General features: G+C 37.7%; 1 protein-coding gene across 3 annotated transcripts in view; it reads right to left on the bottom strand.

Moving 5' to 3' along the window:
• Positions 1–22,065, bottom strand: part of LOC115221410 (metallophosphoesterase 1) — a 107,762-nt gene that overhangs the window by 42,763 nt on the left and 42,934 nt on the right. For all 3 annotated transcript variants that reach the window (XM_029791590.2, XM_029791591.2, XM_036510909.1), the window contains exon 3: positions 3,728–3,798. In XM_029791590.2, coding sequence (XP_029647450.1) covers positions 3,728–3,798 — 71 coding nt within the window. The remainder of the gene's footprint in view (positions 1–3,727; positions 3,799–22,065) is intronic.

Raw genomic sequence — 22,065 nt, 5'->3', positions numbered from 1 at the left:
CATTCTGGAGTAGCTTTAAAAATGTCATCTCCTTGTTTATCTACTCTTATACTTGTTTCAGTCATTTGACTGCGGCCATGCTGGAGCACCGCTTTTAATCGAGCAAATCGACCCCAGGACTTATTCTTTGTAAGCCTAGTACTTATTCTATAGGTTTCTTTTACCAAACCACTAAGTTACAGGGATGTAAACACACCAGTATCAGTTGTGAAGTGATTTGGGGGGGACAAACACAAACACACAAACATATACACACTCATACATATATACATTTATACAACGGACTTCTTTCAGTTTCTGTCTACCAAATCCACTCACACAGCTTTGGTCAACCCATAGCTATAGTAGAAGACAACTACCCAAGGTGCCACACAGTGAGACTGAACCCGGAACCATGTAGTTGGTAAGCAAGCTACTTACCACACAGCCACTCCTGCGCCTGGTACTTATATTAAAATATCATATATGATATAAGGCTGCAATTATGTATAATATTAAAATTATATGCAAGATAACTATTATATATGATATGATGTTACAGTTATATATGATATTTAGACTATATGCAAGATAACATATATGATATAATGTTACAATTATGTATAATATAATATTACAATTATCTGCAAGATAACTATCACATATCGTATAAAATCATCGTGCTTCTTCTGTTGTACATCAATCATTATGACTAATGATGGATGCATCACATATCCCGTTAATAGTAGGCGTAGGAGTGGCTGTGTGGTAAGTAGCTTGCTTATGAACCACATGGTTCCGGGTTCATTCCCACTGCGTGGCACCTTGGGTAAGTGTCTTCTACTATAGCCTCGGGCTGACCAAAGCCTTGTGAGTGGATTTAGTAGACGGAAACTGAAAGAAGCCTGTCGTATCTATGTATATATATATATGTATGTGTGTGTTTGTGTGTCTGTGTTTGTCCCCCCCAACATCGCTTGACAACCGATGCTGGTGTGTTTACGTCCCCGTAACTTAGCAGTTCGGCAAAAAAGAGACCGATAGAATAAGTACTAGGATTACAAAGAATAAGTCCTGGGGTCGATTCGCTCGGCTAAAGGCGGTGCTCCAGCATGGCCACAGTCACATGACTGAAACAAGTAAAATGGAAAAGGGAAAAAGGGAATAGTGTTTTTGTCACAGTATCTCATCATCTTGTCTTTCAAAACTAATAATTTCTGGAATTCTTTCTCCTCACAGAATACAGTGACCATTGGGGCTTACACTAAAACAGATTCCTTGAGATTATCAACCATAGCAGTTTTGTTCATTTCCAGTTTTTCATGCATGACATGTCTGGCAATGGGGAAATATTACCTTGCTTGGAAACAAGCGAGGGTTAGTGATGGGAAAAGCTTCCAGCCATAGAAAATCTGCCTTGACAAATTCTGTCTGACCCATACAGCATGGAAAAAATTTCAAGCCTTGTGCGCAAAGTAGAAAAAGCTAATTTATATATAGCTGAAATATTAAATCTTATGTATATAAACGTGGCCGATGCCAGTGCCGCCTTGACTGGCTTCTGTGCCGATGGTACGTAAAAAGCACCAATCTGATCATAGCCGTTGCCAGCCTCGACTGGCACGTAAAAAACACCCACTACACTCACGGAGTGGTTGACGTTAGGAAGGGCATCCAGCTGTAGAAACACTGCCAGATCAGACTGGAGCCTGGTGCAGCCTTCTGGCTTCCCAGACCCCGGTCGAACTGTCCAACCCATGTTAGCATGGAAAATGGACGTTAAACGATGATGAAGGCAGTGAACAGAAAAAACACTTAGCAGTATTTTATTTGTCATTATGTTCTGAGTTCAAATTCCACTGAGGTTGACTTTGCCTTTGATTCTTTTGGGGTCGATAAACTAAGTATCAATTGATCGCTGTGGTCAATGTAATCAATTTACCTCTTCCCTGAAATTGCTGGCATTGAGCCAAAATTTGAAACTAATATTAAATCTCTCTATATATAAAGCTGAAGTTGTCTGTGTATGGCAGGTTTGGTAGCCTTCAACTAACACTATCTCCTCCGTGACCCTGCAGCGCAAGTTGACCAAAATTGAGAGTATGATAGAAGAAGGCTTGCTCTTCCTTCCATAGAAGAAAAATTCAAATCGGACCATGTTAACACCAAAAAGTATTTACATCAAAAAGGTGCTTTTTTTCTATGAAAATCCCTATTTTTTACGATTTTTTTTACTGCTGTGTCACCATTTTTTGGTGTATTTCAACCAGAAAAATGTTCACTTAAAGAGAATAAAAAGCTACATGATGCAAAATTTTTACTTTTCAAAAATTCCAATTTTAAAGGGTTGAAACAAACCCGAGCAACGCTGGACGATACTGCTAGTTATATATAATTGTAATATAAAATAGTTGATAATAATAAATTTAGAATATATAAGGAAAAGGAAATAAAAATAGACCAGCAGTATATTATTGGTGTGTGAGTATGTGTGTCTGTGTGTGTGTGAGAGAGAGAGAGGGAGAGAGTGAGCATCTGTGTATTTTGAGCAAAGAGCATTTAAGCCGTCCTACTCAGACAATTGATTCAGTTACCTGTTGAAGCAGAGCAGCCTTCAGATGTTTTGACTTAATACCCATGGTAAGACTACCATTCAATCCATTATGTTTATCTAATACATATATTGGAAGATTACAGAAGAAGAATTTCTTTTGTATGTGATTTTTTCCAATGTTCTTTAAGCCATTTGCTAAATTCTTGATAGTCTTTTTAATCATTTAATCTAATCCTTTAGACTGCGGTCATGCTGGGGTACCACCTTGAAGAATTTTTTTTTTTTTGCTTTTCAATCAAATAAGGCGCAGGAGTGGCTGTGTGGTAAGTAGCTTGCTTACCAACCACATGGTTCCGGGTTCAGTCCCACTGCGTGGCATCTTGGGCAAGTGTCTTCTGCTATAGCCCCGGGCCGACCAATGCCTTGTGAGTGGATTTGGTAGACGGAAACTGAAAGAAGCCCGTCGTATATATGTATATATATATATATGTATGTGTGTGTATATGTTTGTGTGTCTGTGTTTGTCCCCCTAACATTGCTTGACAACCGATGCTGGTGTGTTTATGTCCCCCGTCACTTAGCGGTTCGGCAAAAGAGACTGATAGAATAAGTACTGGGCTTACAAAGAATAAGTCCCGGGGTCGATCTGCTCGACTAAAGGCGGTGCTCCAGCATGGCCGCAGTCAAATGACTGAAACAAGTAAAAGAGAAAGAGAGAGAGAGAGAAAATAAATCGAGCCCAGTTCTTATTTTTTGTATAAAGCCTGGTACTTATTCTATCAGTCTCTTTTGCCAAACTGATAGGTCATTAGGAAGTAAACACATTCTTTCAGTTTCTGTCTACCAAATTCACTCACAAGGCTTTGGTTAGACTGAGGCTACAGTTGAAGGCACTCGCCCAAGGTATCATGCAGTGAGACTGAACCTGGAACCATATGGTTGAGAAGCTAACTTCTTACCATATAGCCATGCCTGCACCTATATATTTTATATATTCTAAACATAAGATTCCATGAAAATTGCATATGGTCCTTCCAAACATGTTGATAAATCCTACAAATTCTAAACATAAGCTTCCATGAAAATTGCACATGGTCCTTCCAAATATGTCATATATTTTCTTTGTATCAAGAGAAAAATATGAGAAAAATTAAGAGAAAAATTTCAGAACTTTAAGAATAAAACATTAGTTACCTAAAACAAAAACTACATCTGGACTATGAATGGACAAGCTGGTTTGAAAGGTTCTCTGCATTTGCCATTCTCTAGAAAAGAAAAAGAAAACTTTGATCAGATTCAATAGAAACATAAGGAAGCAATATTTTACATTAGTTAAATAACATTGAACATAGACAATTATATTTTATTCTATCAGTCTCTTTTTGCCGAACTGCTAAGTGACAGGGACATAAACACACCAACACCGGTTGTCAAGCAATGGACACACACACACACACACAGATGGACTTCTTTCAGTTTCCATCTACCAAATCCACTCATAAGGCTTTGGTCAGCCCAAGACTATAGTAGAAGACATCCAAGGTGCCATGCAGTGGGACTGAACCCGGAATCATGTGGTTGGGAAGCAAGCTTCTTACCATACAGCCACTCCTGCACCTTGCTTGGAATTAATTACTCATGTATTATCTTTGAGCCTCAAGATTTCAATGATGTGACTGCTTATCCTTAGAATGACATTGTAGGATAGGTATGAGTAGCAGGATCTAGCAAGTTTGGCCCTAAAACAGGTAGACTATTTTGGCCGGATATGGCCGGATATGGCCAGTTTAGATACTAAAAGGTTAAGGGAGCAATATGAATGCTAAAGGGTTAAGTAATTAGATTTCAGTTTAAAAGGTTAAGTGTGGATTGGGTAGTTTGAAAGACCTCTTTTGGTCACAAATGACTATGGAATTGCACCTAGAAGTTCCCCTCTGAAGTTCAAGTCCAGGCAATGTGGTCCAAGGGAAATGCAAATGCTGATACATCTTGCCACTAGTGACGTCTACAGCTGAATGAACTGGAGCAACAAAAATTAAAGTGTCTTGCTCAAGATCACAACACACAACCTGGTCCAGGAATCGAACTCACAACCTCATGATTATAAGCCTGCCACTCTAACCACTGAGCCATGCACCTTCACTAGCTTGGGCAAAAGTACTAAACACATTCTTCCAGCTTCCATCTTACCAAATTCACTCATAAGGCTTTGGTTGGCCCAAGACTATGGCAGACGGCAGTTGCCTAAGGTTCCACATAGTGGGACTGAACCCGGAACCATTCGGTTCAGAAGCAAACTCCTTGGGTAGAAGTACTAAACAGCTTGTTAGTTCAGAGAAAGCAGTATCTAGCAGAGTGAAAGAAGCAAAGAGAAGCAGTTAGTAAAATATTTGCCAATCAATCAGATGACATGGTTTTGGGTATGGATTAAGAGCTCCATGCATGCGTAGCACCAGCACTGGTTCAGACATTTGAGCAATATCGTAATGTAAGTTATATATGCATTCTATAAGATCAGTAACTAACCAGAAGCGAATTATTTATTCTGTGGCCATGAACAGAACCCTAGTGGGAGGTAATTTTGACATTTTGGTTATTAATAACACTTTGCAATAAGCTTTCAATATTAATTTTGATATTCATTTTTTTTTTTTTTTTTTTTATAGATTGATAAAAAAAGAACAGAGAAGGAAAAATGGCATAATGCTGATCACTGATCACTATGCAATGGATTTCAACTGTCTTTCGTTTTGGAAACTCATTCTACTCGTTACATATTATTATTATAATATAAACGCAACATTTTGTGGGAAGAAATAAAGAATCATGTTAAAAAAGAAATATTCTAGCAACACATCATACATAAAATGCATGTAATAAGGATTCGCTTTATGTAACAACAACTGTGGATGTTTTATTTTGATCACATTAACAAAAAAAAAAAAAAAAAAATTGAAACAGAAAGTTATTATTTCTAATGAATACATGCAACAGATAGATCCCACCCCTAAAAAAAAGAAAAATTTTTTTAAAATTAAAAAAAAAAAACTGTATTCATTTTAACTCAGCAATAACATTATCATAGAAAAAAATGGAGGGAAAAATAAATCTAAGAACAAAGAATGGAAACAACAAAAAAAAAAAACCAAAGAGACATGGGAAAGAAGCATGCTGAGAATTAAAAAAAAGTATTGAATGTAAAGAACCAGCTGATGTCAATGTGACACTTGTAAAGAAACCTATTCATCTAAGCAGAAACAGATAACAATGTCTTGTTTTTCAGACATCTGTTAATAGCAGCAAATATTTTGAGCAAGTCTGGATATAGAAATCCAGTACTGTAAATAAGACTCTTGCAGTTGCCACAGGACAAACTGTACAGATTGCAATGGTGTAATAGACTCAATGTAAAAAGATAAAGAGTTTCATTAAGAGATTATAATCTTTATAAAACATACAGGAGTGGCTGTGTGGTAAGTAGCTTGTTTACCAACCACATGGTTCCGGGTTCAGTCCCACTGCGTGGCACCTTGGGCAAGTGTCTTCTGCTATAGCCTCGGGCCGACCAAAGCCTTGCGAGTGGATTTGGTAGACGGAAACTGAAAGAAGCCCGTCATATATATGTATATATATATATGCGTGTGTGTGTGTTTGTGTGTCTGTGTTTGTCCCCCTAGCATTGCTTGACAACCGATGCTGGTGTGTTTACGTCCCCATTACTTAGCGGTTTGGCAAAAGGTACTGAGCTTACAAAAGAATAAGTCCTGGGGTCGAGTTGCTCGATTTAAGGCGGTGCTCCAGCATGGCCGCAGTCAAATGACTGAAACAAGTAAAAGAGTAAAAGAGTAAATCAAATAATCTGTAAAATGCACTTGGATGTAACTCTCTTTACTCTTTCACTCGTTTTAGTCATTTGACTGTGGCCATGCTGGAGCACCACCTTTAGTTGAGCAAATAGACCCCAGGACTTATTCTTTGTAAGCCTAGTACTTATTTTATCGGTCTTTTTTATCGAACCGCTAAGTTACGGGGAGGTAAACACACCAGCATCAGTAGTCAAGCGATGTTGGGGGGACAAACACAGACACACAAACATATACACGTACACATCATCATCATCATCATCGTTTAATGTCCGTTCTAAATGCTAGCATGGGTTGGAAGGTTCGACCGGGGATCTGGGAAGCCAGAAGGCTGCACCAGGCTCCAGTCTGATCTGGCAGTGTTTCTACAGCTGGATGCCCTTCCTAATGCCAACCACTCCGAGAGTGTAGTAAACATATACATATACATATATATACATATATACGACGGGCTTCTTTCAGTTTCCGTCTACCAAATCCACTCACAAGGATTTGGTCGGCCCGAAGCTATAGTAGAAGACACTTGCCCAAGGTGCCATGCAGTGGGAATGAACCCGGAGGTTGGTAAACACGCTACTTACCATACAGCCACAAGGAAAATTTACTAAATCTTCGGATTGATTTCTATGCAGTATTATGTGAGAGTTTTGCATTGAGGAAGAGGAGACTATTGCATGGCTCTGCGTAAGATAGCCTATGAATATTTGTACATAGAAACAAAGTCAGTGGCTTTAAATGTTTTCATTATATTGATTTCTTTCTTTGACATGTGAAACTTGAAGGGGATGAGGATATCGACTGGATCCATTCCAGTTCAAGTTTGGTACATATTTTATTAGCCCTAGCAGAATGAAAATCAGAGTCAACATCAAAAAGGGTTTCAGCTCACAACATAGAAAATGGAAGCCAAATACATTTATTTCAGTATTCCTAACATTTATGACCCTTCTCTATCTCACATTACAGATTATATTGAGGAAACGATACAGTAAATTTATTTCAATATAAAACTTCAACTAAACGAAATATTTTTCTCTGAAAAGCCATTTTATAATTTGAATCTGAAGTATTTCGCTTATGTATGTGTTCATGTGCACAATGCATGTGTGCACATATGCACTGTAGTTTATGCACATTTTTCTTCTAAATAACAAGCATCTTCCACCGATCAGGTGAAATGCTATTGCAGTAACTGCTACTCTTCATACATAATTATCATGTCACGGTAACCCAAACTGTATGTAATTCCGTTTTCGAGAACTTCACGATTAAGTGATTGCATCTCCACTGATCAACAACCTTACTTTATGATCACAAGATTTTTTCCAGACAACAGTATCAATGACAAATATAATTGATATCCTGCTTTGGATGGGATGGGACAGGATGGAATCCTCCTCCATCAATTGCTTGACATCAGCCAAAATTGGTTTCAGTTCATTAGAATTAGAATTACTAATGCTAAGAGTTGAGCTGTAGGCAATGACTCAACGACAGTTCAGTCACTGCTTATGTAAACGGTGATTACTGATGATGAATCATATCTAACAGGAACAGTTAACACTCCTAGGAATTTTCAACTTTTCCAAGACTTTCCGAATATCCATTTTGCTCTGCTAAGACAAAATGGAATTGTCGTTTTTCTGAAACATTAATATACATTGTTGGTTCAACTGCTATTATACTCTTTACTCTTTTACTTGTTTCAGTCAGTTGACTGCAGCCATGCTGGAGCACTGCCTTTAGTCGAGCAACTCGAATCCGGGACTTATTCTTTGTAAGCCCAGTACTTACTCTATCGGTCTCTTTTGCCGAACCGCTAAGTTACGGGGACATAAACACACCAGCATCGGTTGTCAAGCAATGCTAGGGGGACAAACGCAGACACACACATATATATATAATTATATACGACGGGCTTCTTTCAGTTTCCGTCTACCAAATCCATTCACAAGCCTTTGGTCGGCCGAAGGCTATAGTAGACGACACTTGCCCAAGGTGCCACACAGTGGGACTGAACCCGGAACCATGTGGTTCGTAAGCAAGCTACTTACCACACAGCCACTCCTGCGCCTATAGTTGATTATAGTAATTTTTATGAATGTGCTTCCTAACAACACAGCTGTGAAGTGTGAACCTGTATGACATGCGAGCAGACTGAGAAAATCAGAGTAATGTGTCCAGACCATTTGACCTGTCTTGTCTGTTAGCTTCACAACTGTGTGTGTGTTTGTGTGTCTACCCTGATGTAATCTCCAGGAATACAGGCATCCAGCAACAGGACCTCCGTAATGCTATGATGGACCATGAAGTCTGGCATAGCATGGTAAATTCCATTGTCGAACAATAATGATGATGATGATGATGGTGTGTGTGTGTGTGTGTGTGTGTGTGTGTGTGTGTTTGTGTGTTTGTGTTTCTTGTCATCAAATGTAATACATGCAGATGGCTGCTGTAATGCTAGTTATGGGAGTTTCGAAGGAAGAGTACTTTCAGTGAAGATTTGGGATAAAGTAGCTGGATTGAATCTGGGGTGAGCCTCACTACCTCTTAGATGAAATACTATAGAATTAAAAATGCATGTAAAAACACTGTACAGTAGACTCTCACGTTTCTATTATCTAATCCATATTCATATACAAACACATACAGACACACACATAGAAGAAAGAGAGACAAAGACAATATCAAGAATAGATTCCCATGGACAATTTCTAAAACATATAGATGTATTATTTTTCTCTATTGGTAATTATTTCAAGCAAAACAATAGATTTGTTTCAAGGACAATGTCAGTATTATTAATATGAAATAATTTAATCTGGATTTATCATTGTTGAGGATTAAATATTCAATGAGTTGAAATCTACCAATGTATGTTATAAATCAACTATACATCAGAAAAATACCATGCTAATCGAATCAATATCGAAGATGCAGCATAGTGAAAGTGAAAGTAAAATGCTAAATATAATGTAAGAGAGGCAATGCAGAATAAAATGACATACCAGTTAATACAAAATGACAAGCCTGGTTGGAAATAAAATGTATTTCTAGTCAGAGATAAATGCTAGAGTAACTGAGCTATTTTGTGAGTGACTATCAATGATTATATCCATAACGGAGAGGAAAGAACAGAAAGTCTATGGCTAAAATGATTGACATAAACTTTCTGTATGTAGCAGCACATCCGAACCATATATGTATATGTGTGATGATATTATTATCAAGTATAATTTGTTCTCTTTCACTGCTTACAGACATGCTCACACACGCATTTGTATGTGCATGTTACATTTTTTTTTCTGGAAGAATTCAGGCAGAAGCAAAAGTGTCAGATTAGATACTCTACCATAATTACTCTTTTACTTTCTTTTCAAAATGTTCTCAGTTAAAAGCTTATGTCCCCCCAACAACCACTACCACTTATAGTTAGGATCAAAGATTTGTAACCTCTGCCTGACAGAAAAATTCCACATCTGTCAACCTTACATAATCTTGAATTAAAAATTTTTTTTTTAAATTGTATTTTCAATACATTCTTAAATTTTTGTTGAGAATTTCAATGCAGATACCCATCCTCTGCTGATGATCAGCATTACTTAGACTCAGGCTGCTATTCTCCAACCTACTGACTTGTAGGTTCAGCTGACTGAACAAAAGTAGTTTGGGATGATACAATCCCTGTTTAATTTCACATATATATATATATGTAGAGTGGCAGAATAAAATTCTGCCTTTGCACAAAATTGCCGCTGAAGAGACTAACAGTTACAGAAACACCATGACATCCAGCAAGAGTAACCTTAAGATGAATATTCAATATTTTCTCTATAGGGTATATTTGAAAATCATTCTTTCTGATTATTCCATTCATAGAAACAAATGTTGAAGCACCGACTGACTTAAGTAGTATGCTCTGTCATAAGAAGATACACATGGATTGTACATGGTTAAAAGATGAAGATGATGGTGAGGGTGATGATGATGATATACACTCACTGATTTGTTTAGATGAATTGAAATGCACACCTTTTTACGACAGAGAAGGCTTCTGGATATTTTAAAGCATTCTAACATTATAATTCTGAAGGTGATTTTCGTTATCTCACAAAGAAAGAAGCTATTTTCTGATGTTATATAAATGTTCTTCTTTTTGTCCATTCCATGTTGTTTTATATAACAACCAATACTACTATGTATGGTAGCAGAGTAAGATTTTGCATTCTGGTGACCCCTGTCAGTGCAGATGTCACTTAAAAGCACCCAGTCCACACTGTAAAGTGGTTGGTGTTCAGAAGGGCATCCAGCCAGTCAAAACCTAGCCAAAACTGACCTTGCCAGTGCTCGTGCCACGTAGAAAGCACTAAGCCCACTCTGCTGAGTAGTTGGTGTTAGGAAGGGCATCCAGCTGTAAGAATCCTATGAAAACAGTCACAGAAGTCTGATGCAGGCTTCTGCCTGGCTGGCTCTTGTGAAACTGTCCAACCCATGCTAGCATGGAAGATGGACGTTAAGCAGTGACGATGATGATGAAGACATAAACGGTTGCTGAAACATCATGATGCCCCATAAGGTTAATTTTAGATAGTCGTCATCATCATTATTTTAAAGTCCACTTTTCCATGCTTGCATGGATCAGACGGAGTTTTATAGCTGAGTGCCCTTCCTGTGGTCAACCCTCACCTGTTTCCAAGCAGGATAATGTTTTCCCATAGTCAGATATGTTTCCACAGGATACACGAAATGACTGACACTGTTTGTATGACAGTGACACTCAATTACTACCAGCATCGCCATACTGGCACTTGTGCCCCGTGCTAGTAGGGTGCTAAGAGCACCATCCGAGCGTGATCGTTACCAGAACGGCTAACTGGCTACCGTGCCGGTGGCACATAAAAGGCCCCATTCGAGTGTGATCATTACCAGCATCGCCTTACTGGCACGTGTAAAAACATTCGATTGAGGTCGTTGCCAGTACCGCCTGACTGGCACCCGTGCCGGTGGAAGGTAAAAGCACCCACTACACTCTCGGAGTGGTTGGCGTTAGGAAGGGCATCCAGCTGCAGAAACTCTGCCAGATTAAGATTGGAGCTTGGTGCAGCCATCTGGTTTGCCAGCCCTCAGTCAAATCGTCCAACCCATGCCAGCATGGAAAGCGGACATTAAACGATGATGATGATAGACAATGTCAAAACAAGGAGACACAAATATACACATACTCAGATACACACACACACACACACACCACACACACACACACACGCACACACACACACGAGCTTCTTTCAGTTTCTGACTACCAAATCTACTCACAAAACTTTGGTCAACCCAGAGCCAGGCCATGCAGAAGGACTGAACTCAAAACCATGTGATTGGGAAACAAACTTCTTAACCATACATCCAAACCTGCAACTATAACATACCATATTTTCTTTATGTGACATATACGATTTTCACACTTTATATTTAATTTCTCATTCAGATAGACACTGATCCCAGCAGCAAATAACTCAGTCTTGTATGCTATCAGCAAACAAACACCTCATCAGCATGCATCAAAATCTTCTATACTCATCTCTTTATCATGGGCATGTAGGTGGGTTAGATGGGTATATTGTTGGATAGGTGGATGGATAGATGGATGGGTGTTGGGTATTTAGAAAGATAGATACATTAAATTATAACCAATGAAATTTGGTATTTCTCACAATTTTGACATCACTGCACCAAACTACTCAGAAATAGTCAATAAAGAAAAACAACATCGATAAAGTGGTTTTAAAAACAATAAGTATTTTCTGTCTACAGGAATGCTATAGAAACAGTACAAATTGCTGTTTCTAATTACACTTAATTAAAAAAAAATTAAAACTATTCTAATTGATTCCATAAAAAAATTCTAATAGTGATATAAAAAGATACATAAAAAGTTCTTATAATTAATTATATACAAAAAACAAAACAGAAAAAATCCAAGAAGTGATATAGCAGTAGGTACACAAAAAAGCTACTGTTATAGATTCCTTACCAAAAAATTTCTAAGTGACATAACAGGGCAGATATACATAAATCAAGGTTGAAATCTCAACTCAGTTTTAGCAACGGAGATGCAACCAAACAGGAAATTTTAATGAATTAATTAAAACTGATGAGACGTAAAAACGAGAAAGAAAATTCTATTGTGAATGTTACTTCCAAAAGAAAAATCAATGGTCAAAGCATATTTAAAAGTTCTGCTATCTCTGCAAGTATCTCTCTCTCACTTGCTTCAGACAAATTGATCGGTGCTTAGTACTAGCTATTCTACCAATGTCCAACTTAGCAAAGTATCCTGTCCCAGATTGAAGTTTGCAACAAGAAATAAGTACCTATTTCTTTACTACCCACAAGGGGCTAAACACAGAGAGGACAAACAAGGACAAACAAATGGATTAAGTCGATTACATCGACCCCAGTGCGTAACTGGTACTTAATTTATCGACCCCCGAAAGGATGAAAGGCAAAGTCGACCTTGGCAGAATTTGAACTCAAAACGTAAGGGCAGACGAAATACCGATTTCTTTACTACCCACAAGGGGCTAAACACAGAAAGGACAAACAAGGACAGACAAACAGATTAAGTCGATTACATCGACCCCAGTGTGCAACTGGTACTTAATTTATCGACCCCGAAAGGATGAAAGGCAAAGTCGACCTTGGTGGAATTTGAACTCAGAACGTAGGGACAAACGAAATACTGATTTCTTTACTACCCACAGAGAGGACAAACAAGGACAGACAAATGGATTAAGTCGATTCAATTGACCCCAGTGCATAACTGGTACTTAATTTATCGACCCCGAAAGGATGAAAGGCAAAGCCGACCTTGGTGGAATTTGAACTCAGAACGTAGGGGCAGACGAAATACCACAAAGCATTTCGCCCGGCGTGCTAACGTTTTTGCCAGCTCGCTGCCTTACAACAAGAAATAAGTACCATAAATATGTACAATTCATAAATGTTTATGTTAAGTATCAATAAAAGCTATTGATGAACCTAAGTTGTGTGAATGTTAATTAAAATCTAATAATTAAGATGCACCAGAAAACACCATAAAGTCACAAAGGAATATTCCAATACTATAAATTATTTATAACATGACTTACATTTTATTCTTAAACTCGTTTTTGTCATTGGGGAAATGGCCTTCAAGGATTAGTAGTTAATCATATCAGTGCTTGCACTTATTTTATCAAACCGTTTCTTGAATGGCCAAGTTACTTTCTGATGTAAAGGGACACAATTTGATGCAGTAATCACTCTGTTTTGTTACTTCTTACGCTTTAATTTTCTGTCATTTGTACTCTGTGTAAGTTTTATCAATTAATATAAATATCTATATATTCATACTTAAATATTTATCATCTGAAAGTTTTCAGTCTTTTTTGCTTTCTCTCATTTTGCATGTATATACATATATATATATATATATATATATATATATATATATATAATAAATATTAGGGAATAAATCCAATTTTATAGTAAAATATTATATAATATTAATTAGAGACAAAACCACTATTTTGCAAAACAAAGAAGGAAAGACTTAATCAATACATAAAATTTTAATACATGAAACAATTGTAGTGGCGGTTTTTTTTACTTTTTATTAAAATTTTATGTATTGATTAAGTCTTTCCTTGTTTGTTTTGCAAAATAGTGGTTTTGTCTCTAATTAATATTATATATATATATATATATATATTGTATATCAAACCTAAGCTGTTATATTTAATTTGTTTATATGCATAATTGCTTCTATATTTCTATCATTTGAAATCCTACATGTAGATCATTTACAGCCTAAACTACTGTTATGAGCCTCAAAGGAGCCTGTTGGGTATATATATATATGTATATATATGTGTGTGTGTATGTATGTATAAGAGACCAAAGTGTACGTACGCCACTCTATAAACACACACACATATATATATATATATATATAAAATACAAAATGGGATAAGAATACAAAACATCTGGACAGCTAGGTGATACAAAAAGGGACAACAAAATATCCAGATAGACGATACAAAGAAAACAAGGACGGGTCATTCGAAGTTTTCTTTCCTCAGTCAAGTACCAGATTATCCTCGCAATTTCGGCTGATTATTCATATATATATGGCTATATATATATATATATAGCCAACAAGCTCATATATATATGGCTATATATATATAGCCAACAGGCTCATATATATATTCATATATATATGGCTATATATATATATAGCCAACAGGCTCCTTTCAGTTACCATCTACCAAATCCATTCACAAGATTTTGGCCAACCTGCGGCTATAGTAGAAGACACTTGCCCAAGGAAACAAATAGTTTGATTGAACCTAAGCCCACATGGCTGGGAAGCAAGCTTTTTAACCACACAGCCATGCCTGTGCCTATAACATCTACAGCTAAAAATCAAGTGTCCATAAGATTAACAGAACTAAGCCCAATAGTTGTCACTTGAAAATGAATACAACTCAATACCATGTACCAGGCTTCTGCTAATTTGTTTTAAATGCCTGTGTAGTCATAAGCAGACATAGACACCCTCTCAAGTTCCTACTTTTGGCCCAACACAACAAGAATGTGGCAGCTGGAAGGAGAGAGGACTGCAATCAACACTTAGCTGGTGCTCATGTAGATTGGAGCAATGGGAAATGAATTGGCTTGCTCAGAAACACAACATGGCATAGGAGTGGCTGTGTGGTAAGTAGCTTGCTTACCAACCACATGGTTCCGGGTTCAGTCCCACTGTGTGACACCTTGGGCAAGTGTCTTCTACTATAGCCTCGGGCCGACCAAAGCCTTGTGAGTGGATTTGGTAGATGGAAACTGAAAGAAGCCCGTCATCATCATCATCATCGTTTAACGTCCGTTTTCCGTACTAGCACGGGTTGGACGGTTCGACCGGGGTCTGGGGAGCCAGGGGCTGCTCCAGGCTCCAGTCTGATCTGGCAGTGTTTCTACAGCTGGATGCCCTTCCTAACGCCAACCACTCCGCGAGTGTAGTGGGTGCTTTTTACGTGCCACCTGCACATATATGTATATATATATTATATATATATATATATATATATATATATATAATATATATATATATATATATATGTATATGTGTATGTCTGTATTTGTGTGTCTGTGTTTGTCCCCCAACATTGCTTGACAGTTCGGCAAAGGAGACAAATAGAATAAGTACTAAAAAGGCAGTGCTCCAGCATGGCCACAGTCAAATGACTGAAACGAGTAAAAGAGAAAGAGAATGCTGCTTGGTCCAGGAGCCAAATCCAAGACCTTGTAATTGTTGACATGTGACCCTAATACTAGGTCACATGTCATCATTAAGACTAACAATTAACTTTACAATGTTACAGTTCGTAAATTTAGCGACAACAACTTTGTCATAAAAATGAAAAGAGGTTATGTAGAAAGAAGCTATATTGACAGGATTCTAGCACAGCTGGATAATTATAATCTCTCTATATATAAACGGCAGTTTTTCTGTCTGTGTGTCTGTGTGGCTGTCAGGCTGTACCCTCACCCTGACCACGGCTTTCAACCGATTCTGATGAAACTCGATACACACATAGCCCAATGTCATAATTCAAAACTAACGCAGCGAAAATTTTGAAAAGTTCCCCCAGTTTTGAAAAAAAATCGATAAATTCGACATGGGGTCGAGAATCTAAGCTTTTTATATGCAACACATTTTCTGTTGGGAGACAGCTAGGAACATCGTATACATAGAAGTATTCGAGTGAAGAGAAGACATTGCAACCTACACATACGCCTTCGTTCCCTAGAGGGAAAGAACTAGATTGGGATTAGTCGTTGCCTACTAGGGGCTCTTACATACCCGGGCAACGCCGGGCTATGCTGCTAGTTAAATATAAATGTGGACTGAAGCTGAGAAGGAGAGTTGTCTGACTGTCATAACATAGGTTCCACTCTGTATCATAGACTTAAGCAAGCATCTGTGTAATGAGAGAAGGATGAGGGGGGTGGTTGTGACACAAAGCAGATAGTTTTTTTGATTTAACAAAAAAAAAAAAAAAAATTCCTTCCACCTACACTAGCTGATGAAAATGCATGTAAAATACTAAAAAAAAAAAAATTCTAACAGTATTTTAATTGGTTGAATTTTGTCTTATAATTGTAATCACAAATAAAGCATGCTGCTTGCAATTGTACAGAATAAAAAGTGAAAATTTCCTCATTGAAATACTGATACAATCTCACTAGACTGCTTATTATATTGGTTCTGTTTCAATCCATCTGCAGCAGTTTGTTTTTGTTTTGTTCTGCCTTCATATTTTTGTTTGTTTGTCATTTATTTATTTATTTATTTATTTTTTTCCCTTTCTAATTAATATGTATTACAAACTCACAGATTGATTTCAATGCAATTTCTGTGCAAGCAGTGTTAGTAGAAAGTTCAGAAGGCCACAGAGAGTGAATAGGATATTCAATCGATGCCTGATGCATATACTGACTTACAGGAATTTATTCCGAAAGATTAAATCATGAAGCAGAACTGAAAACTTTGAGCATATATCACAAAGAATGTTTTTTATGTGCATCAACAAGTAACTTTTTTTTCCAGGATTTTAAATTTTGTTCAAAAGAAGAACAAGCATTAAATAGAGCAGTTGTATAAAGGGAATCACACCACTGCTATTTAGCCCTAGGAAGCATCAATGCTTCCTGTCGGCCTTCACACATTTCCTGTGTCCTTATGTTTACAAGGGAGAGACAAGCACCCCCATCCAGCTAAGCCTGCATCCAGAGACTAAGTTTTTTGTGATCAGTGGATTAATTTCACTGGATTTATTATATATGTTTACAAGGTCTAGACAGGCATCTGCAGCTATCAAGCCATGCTACTCCAGACTGATGATGAGCAAGACTCACAAACTAGACTCTGGATGCAGGCTTAGCTGGGTGGATGTGCTTGTCTCCCCCTTGTAAACATAAGGACACAGGAAATGTGTCAAGGCTGACAGGAAGCGTTGATGCTTCCTAGGGCTAAATAGTGGTGGTGTGATTCCCTTTATGGGACTGTCACGTTAAGTTGACAGTATACAACTGATCTATCGTACCACTACTGCTTATATCTCTCTGAGATATTTAGAAATTTAATATTTCTAAGCATTAAATATTTCTCTTAAAAAACCCAAATAAGCAGCCATGAAAATCTTCATTTTAAAAGCTAGAGGGGATCATCATCATTAATGTCCATTTTCCGTGCTAGCATGGGCTGGACAGTTTAACAGGAACTGGCAAACCAGAGACTGCACCAGACTCCAACTGTCTGTTTCAGCATGATTTCAATAGCTAGATGTTCTTACTAATGCCAACCACTTTACAGAATATACTGGGTGCTTTTTATGTGGTACTAGCATGGGTGCTTTTTATGAGGTACTGGCATGATTGTTTTTAACATGTTATCAGCACAGGTGCATTTTACATGGCACCAACATGGGTAATTTTTATATGGCACCAGCATGGGCAGTTTTTACATGGCACCGGCTTGGGTGCTTTTTACACGAGACCAACACAGGTACTTTTTATGTGGGACCAGCACATGTGCTTTTTATGTGGTACTAGCACGGGTGCTTTTTATGTGGTACTAGCATAGGTGCTTTTTATGTGGTACTAGCACAAGTGCTTTTTATGTGGTACTAGCACGGGTGCTTTTTATGTGGTACTAGCACGGGTGCTTTTTATGTGGTACTAGCACGGGTGCTTTTTATGTGGTACTAGCACGGGTACTTTTTATGTGGTACTAGCACAGGTGCTTTTTATGTGGTACTAGCACAGGTGCTTTTTATGTGGTACTAGCACGGGTGCTTTTTATGTGGTACTGGCATGGGTACTTTTTATGTGGTACTAGCACGGGTGCTTTTTATGTGGTACTAGCACGGGTGCTTTTTATGTGGTACTAGCCCATTGGTAAGATCCACAACATTCACTACTGTTATTCTGTTTTGTCATTTCCATGGAGTAGTGGTGAAAAGATTGGAGAAGTTGTGATGTGACTGCTCTTTTCCTGGTCCCTGCACATAGCTGACCCAGACAGACAGACAGGAGGAATTGGGATCCAGTATATGGCTGGCGCTTTATCAACTGTAAAGAGATGAAAGGCAATGCTGGCCTTGGTAGAATTTGAACTCAGTGTGCAGAGAACTAGAACAAATACCATAAGGTATTCTGTTCAATGCTCTAACTCTGTCAATTTTCCACTACTCTCATGCGAAAACAAAGAATAAATTAAATAAAAGCTTAGCAATGTTTGGATCCATCAGAAAATTTTAATAATATAGTCCAGGCTCCTGACAATAAATCAGCTGAGAACTATTATAAAGCTTACACAATATCATCTCTCTCTTCCTCTCATCATCCTTATTGTGTCTCACCCACTAAAACCCACTCTAAACATTTTCCCCACTTCACTGGCTTCTGTGCCGGTGGCACGTAAAAAGCACCAACCAATCGTGGCCGCTACCAGACTCCCCTGGCACACCTGTGCCAGTGGCACGTAAAACGCACCCACTACACTCACGGAGTGGTTGGCGTTAGGAAGGGCATCCAGCTGTAGAAACACTGCCAGATCAGACTGGAGCCTGGCGCAGCCTCCTGGCTTCCCAGACCCCGGTCGAACCGTCCAACCCATGCTAGCATGGAAAACGAACATTAAACGATGATGATGATGATTCTCCAGAAATGACGCACCACACAGTTCACACTGACGTATGTCGGCCCTGATTCAATGAACTTAGAAACAAAGACACTCCAACCGTACCAATCCACCTTTTATACAAATATAGTGTCCTTCCTTTTTTAACCTTCTAGTTTTCAGATTTCTCTGTCAAATGTAATGCTTATTTCTTCACATTGTTTTGATTTCATCTGCATTACATCACAGCTTTGAAAACTGATGATGTAATTATTTATTTTTAGTATGACATTGCAAAGTAAGAGTGAGACGTCAGATCTGGCTGGTTTTAGCATTAATTAATTCTGTTTAGTTTTTGTACCATAGAGAACACCTACTAGATTTACTTACTGCTATCAAAGCATCATCGGATTTCCAAAGTCAACAAGAATCATTCCTAGTGTAATGCCTGACAGCAACATTCAATAAATTAATATGATTCATGTCCACAATATTTATTGTTTATGATCATCATTATCTAGGAAATGTTTTCTGTAATTCAGTAATTGAGGCAATATCTATATTATTCAACAGATAGAATATTTTGGCCAGATATGGTCAGTTTAAATGCTAAAGGTTTAAGAAAGTAGAAGTGATTTGAGGCGTAGGAGTGACTGTGTGGTAAGTAGCTTGCTTACGAGCCACATGGTTCCAGGTTCAGTCCCACTGTGTGGGTCCCTTGAGCAATGTTTTCTACTATAGCCTCAGGCCGACCAAAGCCTTGTGAGTGGATTTGGTAGACAGAAATTGAAAGAAGCCCGTCGTATATATATGTATATATATATATATATATATATATATATATATATATATATATATATATATATATATATGTATATGTATCTGTGTGTATATGTTTGTGTGTCTGTGTTTGTCCCACCAACATCGCTTGACAACTGATGCTGGTGTGTTTACATCCCCGTAACATAGCGGTTCGGCAAAAAGAGACCGATAGAATAAGCACTAGGCTTACAAAGAATAAGTCCTGGGGTCGATTTGCTCGACTAAAGGCGGTGCTCCAGCATGGCCACAGTTAAATGATTGAAACAAGTAAAAGAGTAAAAGAGGGAGATTTCTTTTTAGCAGGCTGAATGAATATGTTTCATGGCTACTTTGATGGCTAGTGTGACTACATTAGAGCCTTTCTCATGAATTTACACACAGGCTAAATTTTTCCCATAAGCAGAAACATCAATCATACGACTCTGCCTATTCTATAACCCCCAACATTACAGCAAATTAGATATATTTTGTATATGTTTTAAACATATCAATGCATGTATGAGAGTAGGCATTTATGTAAGCAAGCATGTACAAATTTCTGTATGAAAATATTTTAGAACTCAACTATGGGGAAGAAGCAGAGGTTAGACCAACAAAGAATGCTTAATGCAATGAAATTCTGCGGCATTACTGGTACTAATATAAAAACTTGTTTTCAACTACATAAATTCCAAGGTGAGAAGAGTGACAAGTTCTCCTTCATATTAATTCTGTCTAGTCTTTGTACCATAGAGAACACATACCAGATTTACTTGTCTCTATCAAAGCATCATCGGATCTCCAATGTCAACACAAATCATTCCCAGTGTGACGCCTGACTGCACAATTCAATAAATTAATGCGATTCATGTGTACGATATTTACTGTTTATGATCATCGCTGTATAGGAAATGTTTTCAGTAATCCAGTATTTGAGGAAATCCCTATATTATTCAAGTAACACACTGGCCAGATTTCCCATATCATGGGAAATACATATATAATGCTGAGTTAACTTTATTCTTCTATTCTTTTATTTGTTTCAGTCACTTGACTGCGGCCATGCTGGAGCCCCGCCTTTAGTTGAGCAAATCGACCCCCAGGACTTATTCTTTGTAAGCCTAGTACTTATTCTATCAGTCTCTCTTGCCGGACTGCTAAGTGATGGGGACGTAAACACACCAGCATCGGTTGTCAAGCGATGTTGCGGAGACAAACACAGACACACAAACATATACATACACATACATACATATATATATATGTGTATATATATATATATATATATATATATATATATATACAATGGGCGTCTTTCAGTTTCTGTCTACCAAATCCACTCACAAGGCTTTGGTCAGCCCGAGGCTATAGTAGAAGACACTTGCCCAAGGTGCCACGCAGTGGGACTGAACCTGGAACCATGTGGTTGGTAAGCAAGATACTTACCACACAGCCACTCTTTTTCACATAAACATATCCTTAACTGCTACTTTTTTCTAGCCCCAACATTTTCTTGGCAAAATAGGCTTTCTCTACTGTTAGTAACATTTTCTAGACTGTTAACTAAACTCTGCGTGTGTATGTGCATGTCCGCCCCCTTAGCGTTTATTTTTTTTTTTCCGTAAGTATATAAATCAACACCTCCAACAGTTTAATATCAATTTTTCACTATGTGTCCCGAAAAAACATACAAAAAAAATTGTATTTGACAAAAAGCAAAAAAAGCATTCAACAGTCTAAGAATGTCTCCATCTGTACTAGTAAATGACTAATCTCAAAAATTTAATCAGGCTTCCAACAGTTTTCCAATGTATGACTTCACTCAAATGCTATCGCGAAGTAAGAGATGCATTATTACAGAAAGAAAATGTTAAGAAACCAGAGAGACAATACAAAAGAAATCACAAACGCCATAACATAAGAGCGAGATAAATTAGAAGGAATATTTAAATAGATGGTGAAATAAAAGCATAAGAAAAGACGAAGACTAAAATCTGCAATGTGATTAAAAGTTGTATGGTCATAAAATGAGAGAATACAGTATAGATAACAGAATTTAATTAGAAAAGGATGGAAAGATATGATATGAAGCTGCCAAACTAAATTTGAAAGTTAAAGAAGTAGAGAGTGAAGCATTTGCAACG

Source organism: Octopus sinensis, linkage group LG18, assembly GCF_006345805.1.
Source record: "Octopus sinensis linkage group LG18, ASM634580v1, whole genome shotgun sequence".
Classification (NCBI taxonomy): Eukaryota; Metazoa; Mollusca; class Cephalopoda; order Octopoda; family Octopodidae; genus Octopus; species Octopus sinensis.
This window is presented reverse-complemented; position numbering and strand designations above follow the sequence as displayed.